The 27,737-nt window shown below is 41.3% G+C and overlaps 1 protein-coding gene across 3 annotated transcripts in view; it reads right to left on the reverse strand.

Annotated features, from left to right (window-relative positions):
- PDZRN3 (PDZ domain containing ring finger 3) overlaps positions 1-27,737 on the reverse strand; it is a 171,122-nt gene that overhangs the window by 24,987 nt on the left and 118,398 nt on the right. The window contains exon 1 of one of the 3 annotated variants that reach the window (XM_083424779.1): positions 19,058-19,333. The exons of the other annotated variants lie outside the window; for them this stretch is intronic. Coding sequence (XP_083280905.1) covers positions 19,058-19,126 — 69 coding nt within the window. The 5' untranslated portion in view covers positions 19,127-19,333. Of the gene's footprint in view, positions 1-19,057; positions 19,334-27,737 lie in introns of those variants that run through there. 3 annotated transcript variants of the gene reach the window in all.

The following is a 27,737-nucleotide window of genomic DNA, read 5'->3' on the forward strand; positions in this document are numbered from 1 at the left end:
TTAAGGAAGAAGGGGGCTTGTAATATTCCTGTCTAATGTCGAGTGTATGCCAGATCTCACTCCAATAAATGTTACAAGCATTATTAATCAGAGATTGATGAATCATCCTTTTTGCCACACTTCATTGGCCAGATCCTGAACGCCTATCAGTTACTTCAGTGGAGATGAATTAATTTATATCAGCTAGCATTGTAAACATTACGACTACGGCCGTTTCTAGCCAGGGGAATTACTAAAAATCACACTGCAAGGAGGAAGCCTTATTGAAGGTGCATATCTGAAGTAAAATGGCTGCAAACCACTAAGAATCAACACACCTTATACAACAAATTTGAGAACAGATGTTCCTGACAAAAAGGGATAACATGGATTTCAGGCTCCTTTTCCGTTCAGAAATTAACTAGCGCTTCTGATCAGTTTCAGGATTTGCATTCACATATCTAACATAAAGGGACGCAGGTGGTGCTGTGGTCTAAACCACAGAGTCTAGGGCTTGCCGATCAGAAGGTTGGCGGTTTGAATCCCCGCGACAGGGTGAGCTCCCGTTGTTCGGTCCCAACTCCTGCCCACCTAGCAGCTTGAAAGCACGTCAAGTGCAAGTAGCTAAATAGGTACCGCTCCAGTGGGAAGGTAAACAGAGTTTCCGTGCACTGCTCTGGTTCGCCAGAAGCAGTTTAGTCATGCTGGCCACATGACCCGGACGCTGTCTGTGGACGAATGCTGGCTCCCTCGGCCTATAGAGCGAGATGAGTGCGCAACACCAGAGTTGTCCGCAACTGGACCTGACGGTCAGGGGTACCTTTACCCAACACAAGTCTTTCTGTTTTCCTGCCTGCTGCAATTAAAATGCTCAAAATGACCTTAAGCACAATCCCTTCTCCACTTGGCCTGGGCCTCTGCATCTATACAGGGCAAAGCATTTATTCTCTAGACTTTGCAGAGGGCTGTTTGCACCCCATCTGCAAAAGTAAGGACTCCATCCCCTTGCTAGCCTTTTCAAAAAAAAAATTTAAATGAATGACGGCAAGGAGAAATAATAAGAAGTGAAAATTATATGTCCGTTCTCTATTTGGCAGTTCTTGCTCCTGTGCTTGTCTGCACAGGTGAGGGGAAGCATCCAGCTGCCCTTAGCCTTCAACTGTTACAGCAATAGAGCATTTGTGCAGGAAGACAGTCATGGCTAGTAGGGCAGGGATACTTGGCATCATCCCTCCTCCAGTGTTGATGAACACGGCGGCAACAATGCCCAACTAGGACTACAGTAAGTGAAAGTCATTAGTAGATGGTGGGACTCTGTAAGTGAGAAGAATTGCTGAACATCTTTCAAAATGAGTAGAAATTCTCATTTTAAAACGCTGGCTCTCTTATTCAACAACCCTAGAACCCAATAGAGGGAGACTGAAGTTCCTGATTTGAAATATATGACGGCTCCTTTCACAAATCAGGAAACACTTATTGCTTTACTATTACCCACTTTTTGGTACTTTTTTGGCTAGGTATCCATAGTTGTCTTGCTATGAAAACGGAGTCTGGTGGCAGCAGAAGTTGAGAAGAGAGGAGTAGGAGAGGTAAAAATCAGACCAAGGAGTTGGGATTGGAAGTGGTTCTTGAACAAAGAATGGATTTTGTTGGTAGATGCCTTTTGAGTAAGAAAGGAGGATAAGAAGAGTATTAGAAGAGTTCTGCTGGATGAGGATCTTCTGTCCACATACTGGCCAGCCAGATACCTAGGAGAAGCCAACAAGCAAAATATGTGTGCAAGAGCCCTCTTCTGCTTGTGATCAGCAATTGGCATTTCAATGGAGTGTGTGCATAAAGTCATCAAATAGCTCTGTAAATTAGAATAGACTGGATTATTATAAGAACATCTATTCAAAACACGAATTCCAATGATACCGAGGGAATTCATTTCCATGCCAGAATAATTAATATTTCAGCTTTAAGAATCAGTTCACCACAGTGGCCACATTATTGGTTATAGATCTGGAAAGCCCTGTTCCAAATCTTCTCAGCTGTGGCACTCATGTGTGGCCTTTGTCCAGCAGTGACTCAGACAGAGACACAGAGATGTAGATGCTGAAGGCTGTGGCACATGAGATCCCTGAATCTGGGCCTCCAGTTACTACAGCATTATTTAAATGCTCATTCTAAATGTGATTTAAATTAATTTGGCTGTTGTTTTTAACTAGGTTTTTATTTTTATTACTTTAGATTTTACGACTATGTTTTTTAAAAGTTGCATGCAGCCTTGATTCCCAACTTGGGAGAAAGACAGCATATAAATACATTAAACAAACAAATAAACAAACAACCCCCCCCCCATCTCAGCACGATCAAGGGGCTGACCTACTTGCCTCCACAGAGCTGATACATCAACCCAGGCAATGTGCCTGATGCAAGCTGATGGACAGACAACAGATTTTTAGGCTCCAGGCCAGACAGTTGCCCCTTTAAGGTTCTCCACTAGGCAGCAAAGGCTCACCTGAGGGGTCCAGGACCATAAAATGGCTCAGTTGTGCCTTATGTTTCTTGGAACAAATAGTCTGCTTTATGTGCTCTGTCCAGGGTTCTGAAAGGTCTACCACTGACCTCCCTTCTTTTCAGGAACCCCTCATTTTAGCTGTAATCCTGCTACTCTGCTTCCTGCCAGTACTGAACAATTTGCACCCTTCTGAGATGTCCATGGAATCTGCTTTACCAAGATAGACACAGTAATAATATCCCAGCCTAAGCTTGCTCACAAGGCTGCTGTAAAGTAAAAATACAGCTCTGATCTCCTTGGAAGAAGGGCAGGATACATACAATAAATAAGCACTTAATGATTTGTCAGTTCTAAATTAAAGGTGAACAACAAAGAGTCTTGTGGCACCTTAAGGATTAACAGATTTATTGTGTCATGTTTTGTGGTGTTGTGGCTTTCAAAAGGCCTCTGCCACAATAAATTTATTCTCTACAGTGCCACAAGGCTGCTGTTTTTGTCGCAACTGACTACCACAGCTGCCTCTCTGAAACGCTTCTTTTCTAACAGACATGATCCATTGCACATCACCAGATAGTGTTCAGACTTCCCAGCTTGGTGCAACCCCCTTCACCTCAGATGACCATAAGGCAGACCTATAGGCTGCCCCCACTACACCCTCCAGAGAAAAAGAAAAGATTAAATACAGAGACGCGTTGAGCTGTCCTGCAAGGAGGAGACAGGCACATAGTGGTATGGGGTTGAGAGTGCAAAATAGGCTAATAGAGGTGGGACGCAGATAAGCGTGGAGGAAAAAGTGAATACAGATGAGATGATGCTGAAGAGAAATCTGTGGTGGTCCAGAGACCAGATGCTTTGAAGTGTAGAGGGAAAAGGGGAGCTCTAGAATGAGAGGGAAAGAGAGAGTTAACAGGAGCTAAAAAGAAAAGGCTGGGCTAAAAATGTGTCAAAAAAGCATCCCTCCAGCTGACAAAGCAGTACAGCCTTCTTAAATTAACATGAATGTAAAAGAGGCTTTCAGAGTGCTCTAAGCTGTGCATCCCTAATCTAGTGTGTGCATTCAACCTGAGACGAAAGTATTTCTGTTTTACCCCACACATTGCGTAAGCACTTGGTGCTGACTGCAGCTGCAAAAATGTAAGACAAGGCACGCTCAATTTTGGCCTGGTCAAATTAAATACCATTAACTCGCCCTCTTGAGCACATTACAATTTGTACAGCTGTAAAATTAAGCCCAATTTAATGTTTTCTGTTAGTAAGAGAAATGCTGATTGTGTCCAAAGTTTTATTATTTACAATAAACGAAATGTGCAAATTCCAATGCCCGAGGTTTAGTACTGATCTTTTCTTTACAAGACTAAGCAATTAGGGTGACAAAGCAATCAGAATTAAAGCATATCAAAACAACCCATGTTATATCGAGTGTAACATTGCTAAAGATAGCTGTTCGCTGTTAAGCAGAAAAAGCACTTAAGTAACACAGCCTCTAAAGTGATTGTAAACTTTAGAAAGCATCGTCTGGCCATGTTGAAAGGTTAATCGTCACAGTAACTGGTCAGGGCTAACTTTTGTGGAATATATGGGATTCACAGTATAAACATTAGGATATGTCTCATACTTATCCCACTTTTGGTGCTCATATGGCAGGAGTGAAGCGACTCAGGCCAGGGGGCCAAATACTTCACTGTTTGGCCGCTGGGACCTTTCCCTGACCACACCTTTCCCAGTGGTCACACCCTCTCCCTGAATGCTTTTGCATAGCAGGAACGTGTGCTTGAACTGTGCTCATGCCTTTTGCTTGCCTAAAAGGAGGGTGGAGAAGATGGCTGTGCTGTGGGTAGCAACCTCAGACTTTGGCATGGCTGGAACATAACCTGCTGCAAGAGTCACATCTATTGCCCTGCCCACTTTTGCACAGAGTCTTGGCTATCACTAGTAAGTTGCTACTAGAAGACTGCCTATGAGGGAAGGCCACCCTTGTTTCCCCACCCCTGCTGTAGGATTACACCATATGCAAGATGTAAGTGTACAAGTGGCCAACCTACAGGGGAAGGGGCCATGTTTGAACTTGTGCTCTATGGAAAACACTTCTTACTCTTTTCCCATATAACCTGCTGAAGAGCTGGCTAATATGCTCTGTAGAAAGACAGGAAAAGAACACAACTGGCAGTAGTGCTCCACAGATAATTTTATTTACAGTGGTGCCCCGCAAGACGAATGCCTCGCAAGACGAAAAACTTGCTAGGCGAAAGAGTTTTCAGTTTTTTGAGTCGTTCCGCAAGACGAATTTCCCTATGGGCTTGCTTTGCAAGACGAAACGTCTTGCGAGTTCTTGCGAGTTTGTTTCCTTTTTCTTAAAGCCGCTAAGCCGTTAATAGCCGCTAAGCCGCTAATAGCTGCTAATCCGCTAATAGCCGTGCTTCGCAAGATGAAAAAACCGCAAGACGAAGAGACTCGCGGAACGGATTAATTTCGTCTTGCGAGGCACCACTGTATTTAGTTGCTTCCTTAGCCGCTCATCTGCAAAACATTTAATCTTCCTGTTTTCATTTCCTTTCTTGTAGTGGATGGCAAGGTTCACGCCTTCCCCCTCTCACACAGGCTTCCTTTGTTTATGATGAAACTAATGAACTGCCTGTCAGTATTATCATGAGCTGTATTAATTTTGTTCTGCAGAAGTTAATGGGAGCCATTGACAGATATGTGGAAAAGTGCAAGGGCTTCTGTTGTTGCTTGTGGTTCTGAGGTGGTGTAGAGGGTGTGGAGAGGAAGCTGCTGTCTGTTCAGTGCATTGGCAAACCCAGTATCAGGAGAGGGTAGGTGAATGTTTCACTCCCATTTTAAACAGGCTTCTTGATTGCAGCTCCTTTATTTTGACTCTTCTAACTCAGTGGGAGATACTGACTACTGTGGGATAAAGTAAAACAGTGTTGCCTCGACTCCTCTTTGTCTCACTGTGGTTAGAATTTGTGTGTGTGTAAGAGAGAAAGAGAGACTCAGTTTATTCCTCAGAAGGGTGCAGTGTTACTGAAAAGGCTGTATTGACAATAATGGATGGGAGCCGGGGGGCTGGCTTTTATGTCTCACAACTGTCAAGAGGTCTTGTCATCATTTTACCTTGGATTAGCAACAGAGCATGTTCTCCAGTATGATGAGTTCGTTAAAATAACCCCTGACTCATAAGAGTCATGCTGGGAGGAAGGAACTGATGACAGATTGTTATTGTTTCTCTGAATGGCTGCTCAAATGTTATGATCACCTAGATCATTCTAATGTCCGAAGACTGAAATTTCTGAAGCTTGGACTCTGCTCTTGCTCTTAATTCGTAGACTGAAATCCACAAAAACCCCTGGAGCTGGGGTAAATAGTACTACAGGCAGAACGTGTGTGTTTTTCCTATAGCCACAGTACCCTGAAAGCACCCAGTCCTGCCTGACCAGGTTGGGCCTGGTTAGTACTTGGATGGAAGAACTAGTGTGAGTGTGGAGCAACAGAACTGGTTTCTGGCAGGCCTTGCAAACCTACAATTCCAGCCATTTGCCTGCTAAAGCTCAAAGTGCCCAGAGATGAGTGCACAACCACTTTTGCACTCATGGTAGCCATGATTTGCTTGAGGCCTGAACTGTAAATTCATCTAGCTACTTTCCACTCACCCCTTAGTGAGATATAAATGGGAACTTGGTGTTATGAAAAGTTCTTACCCATGAGAAGAGCATGCTTGATGTTTGGTATGCTGATTGCATATTAGATCTTTCACATGGGGCTATCTGGGGTGACTGGAAAAGTCACCAGGATATGGAAGAAGATCAGCCATGTGAATCCAACATAACACTACTGCTTTCCTGGGAGTTGTTTAGATTTATATTAGTGTCAGAATGGTTGACACCTCATCCCATATCCTACTAGCGAGACAACTTTGAACATTGTTAATGAAGAATGAGGTATTCCAGCAAGATGTCTATCTTGCCCCGGGAATCCAATTATAACGATCTCATAGTGTGTGAAGAAGATCAATGGCAAAGCACATCCAGCCCAATAATTCTTTGGAAGAGGAATATTTTAATAAGAAACCAGTCACTTATATGATTTATAGAGTAACTTCTGTCAACTGGCACCCTGTATATGGGGTGATCTACTACGTGATTTAAAGAAGCTATTTTTGAAGTTCTTGGGCTCACTCATTATGATGGGCAGTGTTTGTGTGCAAGAAGGCATATTCTACTCATGCACATGTGTGCACATGCACAGTGTATCTCTACCCTCTGCACAGAGAAATGTTCTGCTTCTCCAGCTCTGGGATTCCTAACAGTGGGGATGAATGTCAATGCCCCCTGTCAGTCCCCACTACAAAATTCTCTCCAAGTGCAATACTTTACTTTTGTCAGTGCGGAACCACAGAGAGCTAAACCTGGGGACACAACATGTTTTCTTGTATGAGTGACAACTGACCCATAATTTTTTTAAAATAAAATTTATATACCGCTTGAGTGTAGAAAAAAGCTCAAAGCAGTTTACAAAGAAGATAAAACTGAAAATGTACCAATATGTTTGCTATAACTAAGTGGTAGATCACATGTTTTGAATGCTTAGAACATGGGTCAGCAAACTTTTTCAGGAAGGGGCCGGTCCACTGCCCCTCAGACCTTGTTGGGGGCCGGACTATATTTTGGAGGGGGGAAAAGAACGAATTCCTATGCCCCACAAATAACCCAGAGATGCATTTAAAATAAAAGCACACATTCTACTCATGTAAGAACACCAGACAGGCTCCACAAGTAACCCAGAGGTACATTTTAAATAAAAGGACACATTCTACTCATGTAAAACACGCTGATTCCCGGACCGTCCGTGGGCCGGATTTAGAAGGTGACTGGGCTGGATCTGGCCCCTGGGCCTTAGTTTCCCACCCATGGCTTAGAAGGTTCCAGGTTCAGACACCACTTAAAATGATATTGTAGCTGGTGATGGAAAAGGCAAAGGATTAAATTCTGGAGAATCACTGCCAGTCAGATTAGGTAATACAAACCTAGAAGGATAAATAGTCTGACCTGCTATAAAGAGACCAAGGAACAACAAGTCTGAACACACAATTTGCAAAGAACACTCAATTTGCTGGTATGCTCACATATTAATTCCATTGCAAAACCAGGCTTACAGTGCAGCTACTTAACAGTTTCATTTATATGTATTCATTTAATACATTTATATACCACTTTTATCTTTCAAGGAGCTCAGGGTCATATACATGGTTCTCCCCCCCCCCTCATCCTCACAACAACCCCATGAGTTAGGTTAGGCTAAGAGATGGTGACTGGTCCAAGGTCACTCTCTGAGCTTCATGGCTGAGTATGGATTCGAACCCTACTCATAGTCCAACACTTTAACCATCATACCACACTGGCTCTACACGCTATCTATGACTCCTCTTTTATATCATAGCAGCCTTCACCTTTATTTGTGGCCCATCTGGTTTTTTTTAAGGGGTATGATACTGATGTCAGAATATGTTACTTTAAAGAATTCTCAACTTCTTTAAAGAATTTCACAAACAACATGCAGGTGTTGCATAGTCGATGTTGTATCAGCATGATTAAAATATATATAGCAAAATACGTAGCAATGTACAAGGTGCTATAAATAACAGGAATTTCTGAGTTTGAGCAGTGAAGAATTTTGGCATGCTATGGTCAAGTGTTTAAACTATGAGCTCAATCTGAAAAGGGTATTGCAGAGAATGAATTTTAGTGGATCTGGCTCTGAGATGAGTTGGTCAGCTTATCATGCAAACAGAGTAGCAAAGGATGCAAAAGGGACAGCGTGATCCATCTGTACACAATGGACATGGACACTCGGAAGTCATGGGAGAGAAATAGAATGATACAACAGAGCATTAAGGCAACACATGATGTATGTTCCTAATCAAGAATAGATGGCACCATAACGTGAAAAGTGGGAGGCCCAGGCACAAATCCAAATGGAAAATCTTCCAAGCAAGAGAATGCTAAGGACATCTGAAACAGTCACATCAATCATGTGGATTTGGTGAAGGGGGGGGGGGGCTCTTTTGTTTTTTAAGGGCAAAAGGAAATAAAGGTTCACAACAAGAGAAATGGTCAGCAGGTTAACTCTATGTAAGGCAGTGGGAGGAGCTGTGTTAGTAAGCTTCCCTGAGCCTTGTTCCTAGGGCTGGTAAAGAGGCTGCTTGCTTCCAAGTGGTGACTACTCCACATTCATGTCCAAATGTCCAAAGGGTTCTGCCAAACGGATCCTTCCTAACAATGTGGAGAGTTTCCAGTCCAGTACCTGAAAGTCCTAAAGGCAGAAGGTGTTGGCACAGAAAACTCCACACAGAATATGAAACACCCACCAAATAAGCAGAACCAAAAGTTATACCTGAGATGCTGAAAACCCACCACAAGAGGCCTTTTGCATGGGAGCTAAAAAGTATATTCGGGTTCTTAAAGGTGTCTGGACCTCAGAAACAGAGAGGCTAACACAACCAACTGCGCAAATTCCACAACTCAGAGTGTCTCAATGAGTACAAGGAGGCTGCCTGCTTTAGATTGTCACCTTCCAATTTGGGGAAGAGAAACACCCCTCACCTGCTCGATTTCCAGATTGCCCTAACACCTGAAGAGAAATCTATGTGTGGATCAGGTTTTGTGATAAAAGCATGCAACACAAAGTAGACATGTGTTTTCTACCGGATGCTGACGTATTTATAATGTAAGGAGAACAAATATTTGAACTCTCATGGGGGAGGGGTTCCGATTTTGGGACATGGCAACAGGAAGTGAAAATGGAAGCCACCCCTGCACTTGTGAATCTGCTTTTCAGGACATGTCTTGAGATGCTACCTTCTCAGACTTGATTAGAAAGAAAGAGATACTCAGAGAAAGACCACTTACAGTAATCTTCATGTTTTGAAATAAATTCATATACTGTACTGAACTGCCTGTCAGACAAGGCAGGCTTTCTACTGACTTCATGAACAGCAAACTTTTTTTTTTTTTTGCATCATCTATTATGTCTGCACTGTCCATTATGCCACTGACAAATGTGTCTAAGGAAAACATTTGTGCTTAATAAAGAATAAGAAGTTTTCCTTTACAGAAAAGCATGCCAATCCTTGGGATTTGTACTACAAAATTTGCCATTCTGACAGACTACAGATGTCTGTGTCTCATTTAGACCACACTTTATGGTCTGATACACTTATTTAGCCAGCTTTTAAGAAGTCTGCATTTTAGGGAGGGGGAGCAGTACAATTTTATGGCAAATGCAACAGCAAAAAAACCTATTTTCTAAATCTCTTCTTCTCCGTCAGAGTCTAGAGAAAAGAGGTTCAAAGTACAGGTTAATTCTTTTTACAGCTTCATCTAATCCTTCTTTTATTTCACTAGAAAGGACAGTTTCTTTTTTTTTTATAGATGCAGAACTGTATTATTTAGAAACAGACTGTTTTGAAGTGTGTGCACTTCCCTTTTCTCTCGTAAGCTATTGATGGTATAAAGAAAAAGACTAAAAAGAAAATTCTTGTTTGAATAAAACAAAATCCACTTGTCCTCTCTGAAATATTTAGCTCTCCAAGGAAAAAATTCTGAGTGGGAAACCTCAGCCCTAAAGAAAACGACACTGAGACAGGTTAATTAGAATGAACCTTGCATGACTGATTTATTTTGGTGCGTCTCTGGCATATAGAAAGTAACAGTTCAAATATATATATATATATATATATATATATATATATATATATATAGTGGGACTGGCCTAAACCAAAAAGATAGATTTTAATATATTTGCTTTGAACCAAAAGTTACTGATACTGAGTTAAAACCTGATTTTCATTAGAAGCACCCAAGGGAACAGTCAAGCAGAGCCCAGGGGACAATAATGGAAATTGTGAGGTAACACACTGAGAGCCTTGTTTCAGGGTAGCCATGATGAATGAGAAGAATCCAATAGGCTTAAGAGTAATCTAGACTGGGTGATGGGATAGGAATGGTAATTGTGACTCCTAGCATGCCCTCTTTATCAGTGTAGCTGCAGCAGTTGCAGAATTCTGCCTCTGACAATGCAGGCAGCAGGTCTCAACCATTGGGAGGTGTGTTGCTTGCATGGTTGCTGATGAAAACATTCATTCATAGGTGTCACAGTAGTGGAATTTTTAGACGGAACATCAAAAGCATGGGAACACTGACAGAAGCTACTGCAACAGTGCTGGTAAGACAGAACATCTAAAGAAGTCTACCATCTATGATAAAACACTAAGATTGAAGATCCATAAAATAATAGCAGATTCTCCCTGGTCCCACAAGCAAACTGTCAGATGTTCATTATCAGAAAGCCAAGTGCTGTTTCGAGGCTTCAGGGAAGAGTCACTTTCCTTGGTTGCCCCCTCCAGTTTCAGAATGTCAAGGCAGCACTCTACAGCCAGGTTCCTGATGAGGCTGCAAAGCTTATGGTGTCTGAGAGGAGCTTTGTTAAATACAGTATATCTAGCTACAACAGGAGATCATAGGCTTTGGGGAGGAATCACATCTAAGGAGAAGAGCACAGACTTTGCAAACAGAAGGTCTCAGATTCAATCCACGACATCTCCTGCTAAGAGGGTCACATGCAGGCGATGGGAAAGGCAAACATTTCTGCGTGAGATTTTGGAGAGCTGCTGCCAAATACATGGACAAATAGTCTGACCTGCTAGGAGTCATGCTCCTGTGTTTCTTGGAGGCTGATGCAAGAGAGGACAAGACTGGTGGCTTGAACCATTGTTTGACCTGCTTGTGCTATTACTGCATCCATCAGAAAACCAGGCTTACGGTGCACCTAAACACATGCCATGGCTCTACTTTTTATATTGTGCCTTTTGGACTGGACCTGGAGAGGGGGGAGCAGAATTGCAGCAGTAGTTCAAGGATCCATTTAAGAGGCTTGTTCTCTTGAGACTCTTCAGACTTATTAAAAACAACCGCCACACATATTAACAGCTGGCACGTATCATCACCGCCAGCTGTTTCATCATCATCATCTATACAGTGCCACCCACACTTTGCAGAGTACAAGAGGACAGGTCCCTGCTCCAAGGGCTTTACTATCTAAAGTTTGGCATGGAAGAAACAGAATAAAACTGGATGGAAGTGGAGGCTGGGCTAAATGGGAGAACAATATGCAATTATGCAGGTATTTGGAGCAACAGGTCTGGTTACATCAGGGCAAGGAAGGAAATAGTTTCCATCCACTTTCTATTCAGCATAGCGCATGTTCCTTGTACTCATACTTTCTCATCTCCGGTTTAGAACCTGGCATTTGAATTACTGGGTTGGTGAACAGGTGGATATACGCGCAATTTTGTTAAAAGTTGGGCTAAGCCAAAGTATTGCTGAACTGATACTCTGGAGTTAAATGGGGCATGTCTGGGGCAGAGGGCATGGAATCAACTGTACCATTATACAGTGTGTTACGGACTAGGCTCATTGACTTTTTCAATGGCCAAGAACCAAGTTTCCCTCACAGTTATGCATTATCAGATAGCTCAGCCCCCCAAATTCGGCCGGCCTCTTTGCTACATTCTTATGTCCTAGTTGTTTTTCTGTATTAGGTAAAATAGGCTGTTTTTTTAAAAAAAGTTCTTTGCGGAACAATATGTTCTGGTGGCTCCTCATACGCATATTTGCCTTTTAGCAATGAGTCTTCCCACCTGCCCCGGCAATTAGATTCAGACCCCATAACCAAGTCAGAAAAATGTGAATGGATGCTTTATTAACACTTATTGCACCACTATTCAGTTGTCTCAATTCCAATATACACAATTTTAGGGCTCTTTTGGTGCCCCTGAAAATGAGTCATGACCTTCCCTTTCATTATTAATGAACATAACACAGCCCATTTATTAAACCTGCACTTTTCCCTCTGCTCCATATGCCTGTTTTCCCTTCCAGTATTTGACATGTGACAGTAAAGCTCAGAGCAAATGTCCCTAGTGCTTCCTCCCCTGCGAATTCTTGCCACCTGCTTCATAGCGTTGAACAGATGTATATATGTAAACCATTACAAACCTGTTCACCCAATCATTTATCATTTTAAGGAGAGAAAAATACTCCAAAGGCACCCCCTACTCCAAATTTTACATGTTTGGGTGAATTACTATATTAATATTTTGAAGGCTGAAATGCAAAAAGGTACCTGAAGCTATTTTAGTGCATCGCTCATATCAAGTAGGCTTTTTTTTAATAAAAAAAGAAACAAAACTTTCAAACCATGACTTGTTTTTTTTAAAACAAAAAAACCCTTCTACCATGAAGAAACTGTATTTTCTATAGAGAATCCAATGGTGTTGCATTATTCATCATCAAATGAAGAGGAAAATTTCAATTGCCAGTTTCTAGTAAATGGTCTAATTAAGAAAGGGGGATTCTGAGCCATGGACAGGCGCCACAATCATTAAAGGCCATTTTCCAGCAGATTACAGGTCTCCAGTCTATCAACGAGAATGCTGAACTAATTAAGCAGCAGAAAACCCAGCCCAGGACAAAAGTCTTCGGATTACGCAAATGTATGTATGCAATGAAGGGTATATGCTATGTCACTTTAAAATCAGAACCTCCCTCCCTTCAGACTTCCCAGCTGAAGTATTCATATAAGGTAAGGAAGAACCATCTTTGTTTTACACTGTCAAGGGCTGCATTCCCTTGGAAAGTATTACTGTATGCTGGTGGAATCAGAGACAAAAGTGTTCTGGATTAACTGGTCCAGAATACAGACCTCCCTTCCTCAATTTTCTCCATGGCCACTTCAAATAAGAATCCTCAATCCTATGCTGCTCTACTCAGAAGTAAGCCCCACTGGGTTTGATGGGGTTACTCTCAAATGGATGCTGCTCTACGGCCTAAAAAATAAAATAAAATAAATGCATGGCTAGTGCATTAGTGCAAGGGACGCGGGTGGCACTGTGGTCTAAACCACTGAGCCACTAGGGCTTGCCGATCAGAAGGTAGGCTGTTCGAATCCCCGCGATGGGGTGAGCTCCTGTTGCTCGGTTCCAGCTCCTGCCAACCTAGCAGTTCGAAAGCACACCAAAAAGTGCAAGTAGATAAATAGGTACCACTCCGCTGGGAAGGTAAACGGTGTTTCCGTGTGCTGCTCTGGTTTTGGTGTTCCGTTGCGCCAGAAGTGGCTTAGCCATGGTGGCCACATGACCCGGAAAAACTGTCTGCAGACAAACGTCGGCTCCCTCGGCCTGTAAAGCGAGATGAGCAGCGCAACCCCAGAGTCGTCTGCGACTGGACTTAACAGTCAGGGGTCCTTTACCTTTAGTGCATTAGTGCAGGGATGGGGAAATGTGGTCCTGCAGATGTTGCTAGACTATTAACTTCCATTTTCCCTGACTGTGAACCATGCTGAGTGGTGTTCATGGAAATTGGAGTCCAAACAACAGTTGGAGGGCCACAGGTTGTCCATCACTTATCTAGTGTCAATGAAGCAAATATGCCAAACTTTTGAAAAGTGTGCTCTATCCTATATTCAAATTATTCAACATTTATGCCCAATCTACATACATTTATGCCTATGTCTTCAGGCCACTGGCATCCATTGCTCTCCTCAGTTTGTTCAACTGGTAACTCCTTCCACCCAAGCTTGATTATCAAACTTGCACAGGTGTAGAAGTTATTTGCTACCAGTACTCAAGTTTAAGCATGGACCAAAGAGGAGCAGAAAAGCGCTTTCTGGCAAAAACTGGTATCGGATGTTACCATTTTAACACAAACTTAACATAGGGATTGGGGTGAGAAGAGTAAATTCCTATCCCTGTTGATCTGCATAAACCAGGCTTCCTCAACCTTGGCCCTCCAGATGTTTTGAGACTACAAATCCCTGACCACTAGTCCTGCTAGCTAGGGATCATGGGAGTTGTAGGCCAAAAACATCTGGAGGGCCGAGGTTGAGGAAGCCTGGACTATAAACCTTTGGCAACCAGAGCATGTGTTATTTGTGAGCATGCCAATTCATTCAAGTAACATTTCCCCCATTTCTTCTACTGGAGTTTTTTCACTGTAAGTCAAAAACGCATAGGAACAGCTCATGATTCATCCAATTACAATACAGAGGTGGATAGATAAACATACAGAGAGATAGTATTGCTCTAAAAATGCAGAATTTATCTTTCCTTTCCTTCTGCTATATTCTCAGTGCAGAGAGTGCATCTCTAATAATTGTATGATTGGCTCCTTCAGTCCTGGTCTTTAAGAAAGTTTCATCCCCTTGACTTTTCAAAGTAAGTTTTTGTCGTATATGCTGCTGTCGAGTCCTTGTCAACATTTACTGAATTTTATTCTATTGGGCATATTTAAAACTGCTTTGAATATGTTTTATGTTTGTTTTTAATGGCACTGACATGAGCTGTATTGAGAGGGCTACAGTCTTGAAAATGGCTTGAATGACAGAACGAATGACAGTCCTGACGTAGCACCATATATGATTTTTACAATTCAAAAACTGAGAATGAGAAATGAGAGTTATTATATGGAGACAGAAGGAACTTAATTCATGATCATGGAACTTATGCACATCTTGTTTAGCTACCTGAAAAACCCTATTCAGCCAGGAAGGTCTCAGCCATGTAGCTCACAGCTGCCCTTCCCTCCTTGGAGGAATGACAATGATATTAACAAACAAACAAACAAACAAACAAACAGAATGACATTTAAAGATTATTGCTGAGCAGGACTTTGTAGAATCTGGAATAACCTTTGGTGCTGCTAATTTGCAAACCTAATCAAAACCTTAAAATATAACTATTTTGTAAGCTTGAGACTCATCCTCAGCAGCTAGTATTAAGTCTCCGGCTTGCCAACAGTGATGCAAAATTGCTAAACTTTTGCAAAATTCTGTAAAGAGTCTGTCTGGGGAAGAACATAAGAGAAATCTGCTGGATTAGGCCAAAGGACCTTCTGAGTGCTTACATGCTAGCTTGTTCACTGAGATAATCTGGAAGGGTGCTGTTAGTTGTCCCTTGTGCTACAGAGGCCTGACTGGGCTCAACTGTAAGTCAGCCATGTGGTGTCAATTGCCCAACACTTTCCCAGAAGAGATTTGGCAGGCATGATCACTTTTGACTTCCAGGTGACTCTTTTTGTGCTGTGATCCTATGTGATCATGGTATACATCTGAATACAGTGGTACTTCGGCTTACAAACACCTCAGGTTACAAACACTTTGGGTTACAGACTCCACTAACCTGGAATTAGTACCTCAGGTTAAGAACTTTACCTCAGAATGAGAACAGAAGTCATGCAGTGGCAGTGGGAGGCCCCGTTAGCTAAAGTGGTTCCTCAGTTAAGAATGGTTTCAGGTTAAGAACGGACCTCAGGAACAAATTAAGTTCATAACCAGAGGTACCACTGTATTGATCTGAATATTGAAACTATGTGGATAGGGTCTAGCACTTGATGCCTGGCAGACACATGGCCTTGGGTCTCATATGCACTTGCATCCAGTAGCTACACAGGACTGCATCAAGTGGAATCAGCTCTCATCCTGCTGCAGGTGTGTGTGAAAGCATGTCTCATTTATTCACATTGTGAGAATTTAACAATGTGCTATGCAAGCCTTTTACATTTGTTTTGTATTTTCAGGTTCTTTAATACAAATACAATAAGAAGAAAATACAGTATGACATATGATAGTTGGAAATACAATTATGTGATTATTGTCATCTCTCAGTTTTACACAACTTGTCATCCCCCCCCCGCCATTATCATTATATCCCGCAACTTACTGAACCAGCTCTTCACTGTGGCACATTAAGGTGCTTCTGTAATTGAGCAACATTACTCTATGCTGCTTCAAGCATATGTTGAATCAACATCTATGATCTTCATATTCTGCACTGTCTGGAATATGGCCCAGTAATAATACCTCCTGAACATCTGGTAACCAATACCCAGTGGTTGTATCTATTATACGCAGGATTCCCATTTAATATTTGCTCACCCCCAGCACATGCAAAAATAAGTGAAGTTGGCACAACAGCCCTTCTAACATGCACCAGTCTCTAAACCACTGATAATATTCAGCTTAACAACAACATCAACAAAGCCCAAGCCTGCTGTGTTAGTAGAGCAGAAGCAAACCATAAAGATCAACCGTGCATGCGAGAAAGTACAGTGCCAGTGTGATCCCAAGCACTGCCAAAGCAATGGCCATTAATGTTGCTGTATCAGCATTCTTCCTTTTCCAGCACAGCTGTTTCATGCATGGATTGGCTGGGCCATGGGGTGAGCCCTCTGTTACCATGCCAAAGACTGAGAAACAGCCTTGGAATCAGGAGCAGTAGAGCAGCCCTCTGCTGCTGATCTCTAATAGCAAAGGGAGGCTGGGCAAATGCGGTAGTGCAGTACATCGCTTCAGCTCTCGCTGCTCAAAACTGCTGTTTGTGCCAGTAAAGCTGATCAATAGGACCGAGCTGACCATTGGCTAAATCCTACTATTCCAGCTTAGCTGGCTTGGGGTTCAAGCTGTAAACTGGCTGAAGTTCAAGTACTTCCATTTAACTAGGTCATGGATCAGGCTGCTCATGACCTAAAATAAGGGGCAAAATTCAATGAACGGGAAAATGTGTGTGTCAAGATATGGATGCACACACCTTATGCAAAAAACAACTGCCCATTTCTTAGATATGATTTTTCACTTTGAAATTAATGATTTGCATAGCATCTCCTAATCAAAATATAAGCAGGATTTCTTTCTCTGAAATCGAGATTGCTATGTTGATACTTTGTACACTGAAAATGGAAGTAATTGAGATTTAATGTACATTAGCCCCCCCCCCTTACAACTCTTCTAATAATCCAATTGGCCCTCAGTAAACCCATGTCTAATTATTTCCAGCACTGAGGTCCATTACTGCTATCAATTTTTTTATGAAGACCTTCTCCCCACCAATACTTTACAAACATTTTGCAAAGTTCCTATCTGCAATGCAAATTAACTGTAATCACAAATCCTTCCTTAAGTGGTCATAGGACTAAAGCCTAATAGTATTCAAGATCTTTATATAATAAAAAACAAGGAAGTGTTACGGGTTAACTCTTATGACAGAGTATCTAAGTCTTAGGATAAAATTTGCAAGAACAATGTTGATAATAAGTTTGTGGTGATGATGCCCAAGAAGTCTTGCTCCCTTGCTTTCTAAAACATTTGCTCTCCTAATACATAGTAAAACTGTTTATCAAGGGAGCTGATATAAAATAGTCACGGCAGTGAGCATGCCTTTCTGTTTGTAGTTACAAAGTTTTCTACTTAGCCATTGTGTTCTCTGGGAGGTGTCAGAGACATATATATATATAATGGTGCTTAAAATTTAACTGTGTTCCTGCTAGTACAGAACACAAGGCCCATTTTACTTACTGTGTTGTGAGTGACATGAGTAGTTCCACAACAAAGACTACCTCACCTTTCTCTGTGATTTGCAACACCCTCTGCTGGCAAATGTAAAAACAAAACACTTTTTGCATTTAGCAATAATTGTTGCTAGGTGCTCTGTTTTTCATTTCCTTAAAGTACTTTGTAAAGACGGAATCACCTCACATGCAGTTTGTATGTTCACAGATAGTTATTTTAAAATTATTGTTTAGATCTCCCTTCTAGAGTCAAATAACATATATAGCATAAAGACGACCACTTTTTCAGATTTATTTATTTATTGGTAAAGAGAAGGTAAAACAAGTTTTGTCTTGTCAAATTCTGCATTTCCTTTTGACACTATGTCTAACTTTACTGGAGCTACTATTATAGTATTTCTTTACAAACCTGTACTTTGGGATGAGATGATCTTTCAGAATCAACTGAAGAGGCAAATGGCTGGAGCCCAAACAAATATTTAAAAAATGGCATGGACTATATAGAACAGAATGATTTTTCAAGTGTTCGTTTATTCTCACTGTGCTTTGTAGCCAGAGAAGTTGGGAAAGAGAAAATATTGTATATAGATAAAGAAAGAATTTTAGATGGGATCTCCCCTGGGTAGCAAAATGAATTTTTACAACTGACAGAAACACAGAATCTACAGGAATTAAACTCGAGTCAAAGTATTGGTAGAGGTAGTGGTTCGCTGTCTGTGGTGAATAAGTTAGTGTATTTGTTCTCCAGAAAGAAGCACCATAGAACTATTGGTAAACAGAGACCAACCCCTCCGCCACATCAATCATCACTTGTGTCCTTCCAAACTTGTTCAAAGAGAGCATGACCAAGATCTGACCCTGGCTGAGATGTTTTCATTAACTCATGCTGGGGACAGGGTCTCAGGGTCTTCTGCCTTGTAGCTATAGATGCCTGTTTATTACATATATGGTGCATTTCAACGAATATTTAAACCTCTGCACTTGTGTCATAAGGCACATCACCATAAAAAATAAATAAATCCCAAAGCCCATGTCAAATAAGGTACTAGCTTACTTGCTACAATGGAATAACATCCCTTGCCTATTCCTTCTTCTTGCTCTGACAATAAAAATAACAGCAATTGCCATGCGGCTAAAGTAACATATACACGTCCTTAGAATTCAAAGCAAACAGCTTTACCTGGCAAACTTCATACAGCAATTTGTACTGTTCCTCTTGCTTCTGCAGAGAGCACAAGCTGCATCCCATGTTTAAGAAAACTGTCTTTCTTATTCACCGCAAGAGCCCGGGAAGTTGTTGTCAGCGAGCATGCATGTAGATATCCCTTTGGCACACTAAGAGAGTCAGATGAAACTGAAACGATTTACGTTGGTGATGCTCTGATCACTGGCAAGCAACTCTGCCTTCTTCCTTAATGCTCTCCCTCCTCCACTCACAGTACACAACACTCCCTCTACTGCTTTAGTCCAATGCACACACTATATACTGCTGCTCATGCATATTAATCAGCTCTCATTGACTATTCATAACAGACAGTGATACAGAAGCTATAATTGCTGCCTATGACAGCTGAAATTTCTCTAATTAACAAGCAAGCACTTCAGTAGCAGGGCATAATAAAAGACACTAACAATTCTGTAAACCATTTTGTAGCAATTACAAATAAACATGACTGCATTTTACTGTGGTCCCTAAGGATAATTCTTAGCATATTTAAGCAGTTTACAAATACATTTTAAATGTAAGTCATAACCAAAACGAATCTGCTGCTGATACAGAACTATTACAAGCAACATTAAACAGTTCAGCAAAGTTAAATAAAACACTCCTTAAAATATTTAAGAGAACGTGGTCACAACTAAATGGAAGTCTGTAGTGAACAAGCATGCATTTAGCAAAAAAGAAGAAAGGAAGAAAAATGAAGAATGGAACAGCTCAAGGAGCTGATGCAACTAGGAATGGGACAAATTCTGCAACTTATTTTCATTAAAGTACAATATTGCCAGCAAACCTCACGATAATATACTTCTTTATAAATTCCACCTGACATCAGAATGGTTGCACATTATCACAGCACCCATTAATAGTATTTATGTGATGATTCTGTGCTTATGCATATGCTAAACAGGAGCTATATAATCAGCTGAGCACACTTCAAGGTCCTCTAAAGACCATATAGCATGTGCACTCCATGGTAATGTGACTGCTATAGTTGCTTTATGATGTGTATTTAAAAAACCCTCTGTATATTTACTTCCTTCAGCTGGTAAATTCTAAGTGAAATTATTCCCCATTCACCAAATGAAATCATTACCTAGTGATGATTTGCAAGGTCCCCCCCCCCTTTATAAAATGTAGATCCTAACTTTTTGCCAATGTAATCAAGCTAGCATACACTGTCCCCCTCCCCTTTATCCCTGGAACACCTCTGGTCACCTCCAAACACTCAATACTTTGCAGAGGAATTCAGTTGCTTACTGGAAATTGAGGTTTGCACAACTAAAGTGCATTACAGTGCTCTGTCACTCTGGTGCAAGAAATTCACTTAAAAAAAACACACCACCACCTGGCTTCTTGCAGTTAGGAAAGTGATGGGAAATACACAACAAAGTGTGGGATAACCATATAACCTCCCTACAAGACATATAACCTCCCTACAAGCAAATCAAAATGAATGCTCAAGAAAGAGGCTAACTGGAGGAGTCCCTTGTGAAGTAGGTTAGGTTTGGAGGCGGTGACTGGCTTTGTAGCTGAGTGGAGATCAGAACTGAGTTCTATTACAACATTCTTAGCCACTGTGCCTCAATGGGTAACAGTGGACTGAGCCTTAGGAGGCACTTGTTCACAGTAGAATCCATTGATTGTTGGCTAAACTCACCCATTGACAGTATGTGTGCAGTCTGAGGGTCAAAAAAGTGTCCTGTGAACAGATGAAGCCTGTTATTCTTTTCTGGAAGTAATTCTGGAAGTAATTCTTTTCTTATCCCACAACTGGACACAGTGTGGTGGATGTACAGTAACTGTATTGCCTCAAACCAAGCAACATTATTTTGATTATCAAAGTGTGATGTTAGCCTCTCAAGTGAAGCACAAACATTGCCAAAGAAAGCATAAATCAGCCATCAACCCACACCACTGTGTATGTTCACTCAGCAGAGACAGGTTCCTCATCAGATGGCTGTGGAGTGGACAAGAAAGATCAAGAACAGTGTAAGGACTCTGCTGAAGAACAAAAGGAAATATGGTGGCAGGTTCTTTCTGTAACATGTCTACCCTTAATGACAACTTCTGTTGCCTTTGCCCTTCTTACCAAAACAGTCTGCATTGTTTTTTTGAAAGCTCTGGGAGGATTTGCAATGCCTTGTCTTGGTCAGCCCATATGTTAACATGAAAAAGTATTTCTCTAAGGGTTTGAACGTGGGAGAACCTTACACAGAGTGAAGTGAAAAGAAAATCTGAACAGACCACAGGATATCTGGGGCAAATGATTCAGGAGACAACTTTGGGAAGACTGAATGTTCCCTGAAGTTGCTTGGAGTTTCACATTCCCAGGCTGCAATCTTATGCTTGCTTACTTGGAAGTTAACCACATTGTACTCAGTGGGAGATAGGTTTGAGTTTCATGTCTCAAATTTCCCTGTATCTGGAGGTTCTGTCTCCCAAGCTTCTCCCAGCACATCCCATTGTCCTTTATGGCGAGTGAATGGAATCTGACTCTCCACTGGCCACATTCTGCATTTGTGACATCAACAGCATGGTACATATAATGTGTACAGTGTGTTCTTTGGTGCACCAGGAACTGGAACATCTGCTAAGCTAATATAAGAATCAGGGAGATCGGGATAACAGCTCTTCAGCTGCAAGTGAAATAAATCAGTAGTTTATTTCATCAGTACGAGTTAAATGAAACAAAATAACAGGACAAGTCCCTGATGCAATTCAGAAGCAGTCCCTGTTAATACGCAGCTACACAAGAATATCACCACATACCTTTAAAATATTCTGGAATCTCAAATGGAAGAATAAATCAAGAGGGTTGGCTTCCCATGTTCTTGTTGACAAATATTCAACAACCCCTGTGGTATCCATGTGGTGTGATCAGCCCACTTGGCTGGGAAGTGGAGTCAGTGTGACAATCAAGCAAAGAGCCTTTTCTAAATTGAGGATGCTTTTCTTTTTGTGTGTAAGTCCAATTCTGAATTTTGACACATTTTAATGTCTCAAATTGACCTGGGTTGAGTTGTGTGTTCTTATCAGCAACTGTTTAAGCAAACTGTCTTTCTATAGGCTGGGTGCAATGAAATAATATTTTGCTTAACGTACCAATAGCCTAATTAACTTTCTTTCATTTTCAACGTTTTTCTCATACGGAAGGAGGGCAAGAGGAAAGAGAGAGAGCAGCTGTTCCTTTGTAATAAATTTATGTAAGCTGAGTTTATGATGATGATGATGATGATGACCATTGTAGGAAAGAGGGTGAAAGGAAGGGAGGTATTTGTTTGGAACATTAGCACTTTACAGAAGAAAAGAAATCGGGGGTGTTTGTTTCTGTATGTGTTCAGATTTTATTTTATATGAAAAAAACAAAGTACAAAAATTGGGTCAGCTTAATCAGCCCTTTTAGTGACTATGCGAAGAATGTATCCGACTATCAATAGGGCTATTTATAAGGGCTTTCCCAATATCATAAAGCTCTTATGGCCATGAAAAGTTTTTGGCTCTCAATAATTAGAGACTTACAGACTTTGTTGTTTGGTGCAGGCTGAGCTTTTACCTTATGAATACTTGGAGCCAGTGCCAAAATAAAAGAAAAATGTCTCTTAAGAACAAACTCTATTAATATATTTCTAATTCCCATTTATCCGGTTCCAGGACATGGCCTTGGTGCCCTCCACTGTTGACTGTGATTTTATATCCTAGCCACAAATCACCTACCAAGTGCCTCCCTTGTCCCAACAGCCATTGCCTCTAGGTCTTTCCTTTGCCTTGTTCTTTTGTACTTAGCACATTGTTCCTGCCATTTTAATATTAGTTGTTCAAGGACCAGCCAACACTATTAGATCTTTCTACCACAAATTTGCAGGGCAGATTTTCCTGTGGGTTATTTACCCTGTCCCTCTGGTAAGATGTGCAAAATTAACAAAACAAAGTGTGAATCACCCTCAATTCTGTGATTAAATAGCTTTGTCCCTAGGGCTTCCATATCTGCTGCCAGCACTAGTTGTCCTCTATGCTCATCCACTGCTTTCATGCCTTTTGCAGCTACTGTGGCTGTAACTCCTTCCCATCATGCAACACATACAGTATGAAGATTGAAAGATCTTATCACATGGTGAATCTAAGAACACTTACCAGCATTGCACAGCTGTGAGTTGCCATATCTAGAAAAGTATTAGAAAACTAGCTTTCTCCCCTGGTTTTCATGTCTTGCGACCGCTTTTACAATACCACGATACGAAGAGGAATTTTTTAAAGAGATTATTTTGTGGTGATCATTCTAGCTCAGAACTGCATGTTAAAATCTTGTATGGCCATGCAAGATAATGCATTCCTGGTGACATCATACAGATACAGTCTTCAGAATGGAGAAGGGCTGTAGCTAGCCAAAGGGGACATATTTTGCATGTACAAGCTGCCATCTCCAGTTAATAAGGGTCAAATAGTAGTACAGTAAATATAATGTGTTAGTGCTGGAAAAGGCTTCTGTCTAAAACCCCACAAAGCTGCTGCTGGTCAATAGACCAAGATGGACCATCACCTCGATTCTGTGTGAGGCAGCTTTTGCTGTTCCAGTACATACTCAAATCCCTCCACATCTGTTAATTAAATGGTAAGCTCTTGGAAAGCCTTTGCCTTGGTTTCCCCAATATGTGAGAAATAAATGAGCTATTCGGGCTCTTATGATGAATAATAAGACGAAATACCACTGAAGTCCTCTGCATTCTAAAAATGATATAGAAATTATTAATTAAAGTTTTGTTTCTTTGATATTTTGAACAGGAACACTAGAAATTATTTGTTCGATTTTGTAGCAACACAATGAGTTTGGACTAGTTTACTAATGTCAAATGTTGAGAACAAAGCAGCATTTGGTAACATGGCCACACCCAGCAAACTGCCTTTGTGCCATTTAGCTTAAATGAACTCTGCCAGTTATCAAAAATCAAAAATCAAGCTACTCCTGTTGTGCGTGGAATAAGTCTGTCAGCTCCCATTACTGGCTAAAATGACACCACTGCCCTCTATTGGAAAGAATCAGGCCTTGAGTTGCTAGGCCACAGCGAACAGAGATATTTGGCAGTGCGATCATGACAACTTATTTATTATCAAAGCACTCTCTAAGATGAGAGTCTCATCTATAGCTTGGTCCTGAAGTGCAGGAAGAAATTTATAAATAAACAAATAAAGCAGGCATACTTTGGCTCTCTCAGCTTCTGAGGCAAGAGGAATCCATTCACATCCAGCAGCTGCCTGGCAGTAAGCTGGCATAGATGCTCTCATCGTAAGGCTTCTCAAATGTCATCCAAGACCACCCGATTCAAGGTCACAAAGCAACTGCTTGATCCTCCCCCTCCCAGGTGTCCCTGAAATCATATGGGAGAGGAAGTTTGGCTGGAAGTCCTTACCCTGATTCTTGAGCCAGTGAACTGAACAGGTATATGCCCAGGTAAAATCCCACCCCACTGTAGGCCTGACTGGGAGACAGAGGAGCCACAGTGGTGATTCTCTACCTGCCCCACCTCAAAACACTATAATGGCAGGGAATTTTAAGCACTGGCTGGGTGCAAAGGAGCTTGTTCTCTATCGGAGATTGCAGCTTGTAGGTGCATCCTTTCAAGACCTGAAAAGAGCCAAGTACGTAGCCTTTCCTTCAAACAAACTTGCCTTCCTGTCTGGCTCTCATGCAAAATCTACAAAACCATAGCAGCTTTTCCTGGTTTTCCTAGGGAAGCCGCTTCAAAATTCACAGCTGTGCAGAGAGAATTCTCGAGTGTTTTCTTTCAACTTGGGAATCGCCACTGCTATAGTTGGGCAGATTCCTGCCTTTGCCATCTTGGGCCCACCCCCACCCCCTTGCCGTCTTTGTCCTCCCACTGGTACAAAGATGCTGCCCATACTTTGGTAAACCTCTCATCCGTTTTTATGGGGTGGCATCCCTCCCCCTCAGTTGCTTATTGCACAGCTGCACACCCACACAGATTTCCAGCATGTCGCTCTGGATCATTTGAAGGCTATTGAAGGAGCTTGATTCCAGTATTGCCTGAGTGGGCAGCTGGGAAATGTTATATTATCTCCCCATCAAAGGTCAAGTCTGGGAGCTTCCACATTCCACATACAGAGTCCACTTGGTCTGCCCTTTCCTGATGGAAGCAGCACAAAATAAAACTGGAAAACCCTGCATTAGATGGAGAACGTCTAGTGAGAGCCAGGCCTGCATTTAATTTGTGGCCCATAGTCCTTGTACAGGGATTGTCTGATCAGTTAAATAAACTATAGAAAAAAAATTCAGAGACTCCCAAAGACTTTGTGAATGTTTAGAGCAGGGGTTGTCAACCTGGTCCCTACCACCCACTAATGGACGTTTCAAGATTCTAGGTGGGCAGTAGAGGGTTCTACGGCACAAGCTGAATCCTCCTTCCATCGAGCACCAGTGGGCGGTAAGGAAATTTTACCATCAAGGAAGATGCATTAGTGGGCGGTAGGTATAAAAAGGTTGACTACCCCGGTTTAGAGTATAAATTGTGGTGGCAAAAATTACTTTGGACAAAACTGAGCCTGTTAGAAAGATTCCTCTCTTGACACACTTGCACTTTCCATTATTTGCTTTTTTGTCGTTGCATATATGCATTACCCTTTCTTCAGTAGCTTCAAAGTTTATAATATGGTAGTCTTATTTTATCTTCACAACGCATTTATGAGGTAGAACAGGAACTTGTTCAATTCCAAGCCCAGTGAATTTTATACGATAGCTGAACAAGGATTTTTTAAAAATATATTATTTATTAAGGATTTCTTGGTTTACAAAAGTATGTGCAATGTCTCTTTTTTCAAGTTACATTTTCTACAGATCAGTTTCCTATGTTGAGACATTTGTGTTACATTAGGAAGAAAAAGGGGAAAGAGGTGGAGGGGGTCATGGTGAGTGGGGGTGGGGTGGGGTGGCAATGCTTCCTTTCCACTTAGTGTATGTGTGGGGTTTTGTGTCAGCGTCGCTTGTGCAGGTTCTCTTTACCATTCGCTTGTATTCCTTTGGTGGTGAGAGATGTTTAGTCTAGGGGTGTGGTTGTTTGATTGTGATTGGCTGTAGTGAACTTTGTTTTCATGGAGAGACCTGTCAGGAGTAAGCATGGACCAATGGTATCAAATATGGGAAACAGCCTTATTAGAAAAAAAAACTAACCTGAACAAGGATTTGAACACACACAAAAGCCAACACTCTAGCTCTGTAGCATATTAATCTAAAATAATGCTTCATACGGTGATGTGGTGAATGGATGTTGTTGTTTTTAAAGCAAAATTTTAAGGCAGCTGTTTAATCCATATGGATGTTGTAGAGATCAACTGACATAATTTTCAGTCTTTCACACCAATAGGCATGTTATCAAAAACTAATTGTTCAATCTCATCAAAGGAACTAGATTACATCTAGTAATCTGAGATCACAGTTATAGGGCTATAGCTCAGAGGCAAGGGAAATTGTGGTGATTAACCATGATACCCACAGAAGCATCTAATATTTGCTAGTTTGCTGAAGTAAAACAGTAATATTGTGGAGATACAATGGGGTTATCAATCTGTTTAGTGTATCTAAATCCTTCTGGTGTTTGACCTTAGCGTCTTTAAGGTGAACTGCCTTTAGGGATTGCAAACAAAACCCAATGTCACAGGATACTAGATTACAAATGATTCGTCTTCAGATGGCTTTTGTACTGTGCATAAATACACAGTATCTGAAGAAGTGTGCATGCACATGAAAGCTCATACCAATAACAAACTTAGTTGGTTTCTAAGGAAGAATTTTTTTATATTTTGTTTTGACTACGACAGACCAACACGGCTATCTACCTGTTAACCATAAATAGTGTTGTTAGCGGAGTTGGGTTAGCGGAGTCTGTAACCTGAAGCGTCTGTAACCTGAAACATCTGTAAGCCAAGGTACCACTGTATAAAATACTGAACCACAAACCAATTAGGCTGTTGTAGGGCATATGGTGATGAGCTCAAATGCTTTTCAACAAACCCTACAAAGATGGGCTTCAGTAGCACGAACATTGTACAGTGCAGCAAATGTACCATATCACAGATGTTTCTGTCAAGAGGAAGTCTTGTTTGTATACATTACAGAAGAAAATAATCAGGAAATGTATTGATGTGCAAGAATGAAAAAAGAAGGCAGATTCTTAGTTAAGGTCACAGGCCATTAGTACAGTCTACAAAGGCTTCAATGTTTCTTTTCAATAACACACTCTTCAGAACCATCCAGATGAAGGCTAGGTAGCATTACATGCTAGGACACTCTTGAAACATAGGAGCTGGTGTTTTCCTTTTGAACCCGAGTGAAAGACAAGTCTTATGAGAAACCATAGATAATTAACGCTTAAAATATTCTCAGTTTCTGTTGTGGTTAACAAGTGAAACCACCAGTAATGATGTAATCTAGCATGTCAAAAAAAGGAAAATGAGAAGAGGAGGCAGAAGGCAGGGAGCAGCTAAAGGATGCAGAGGCAACTAATTAACTAAGTGATCCTTTAAACTGTCAAATCAAGCAAGGAGCTCCACGGACCGGTGTCTTATTGATATTCACATTAGGGCATTGGTAGCAATGATTCTAGTCCCAGTGGTTATAGTTAAACATTTT

Source organism: Podarcis tiliguerta, assembly GCF_965153285.1.
Source record: "Podarcis tiliguerta genome assembly, chromosome: 2".
Classification (NCBI taxonomy): domain Eukaryota; kingdom Metazoa; phylum Chordata; class Lepidosauria; order Squamata; family Lacertidae; genus Podarcis; species Podarcis tiliguerta.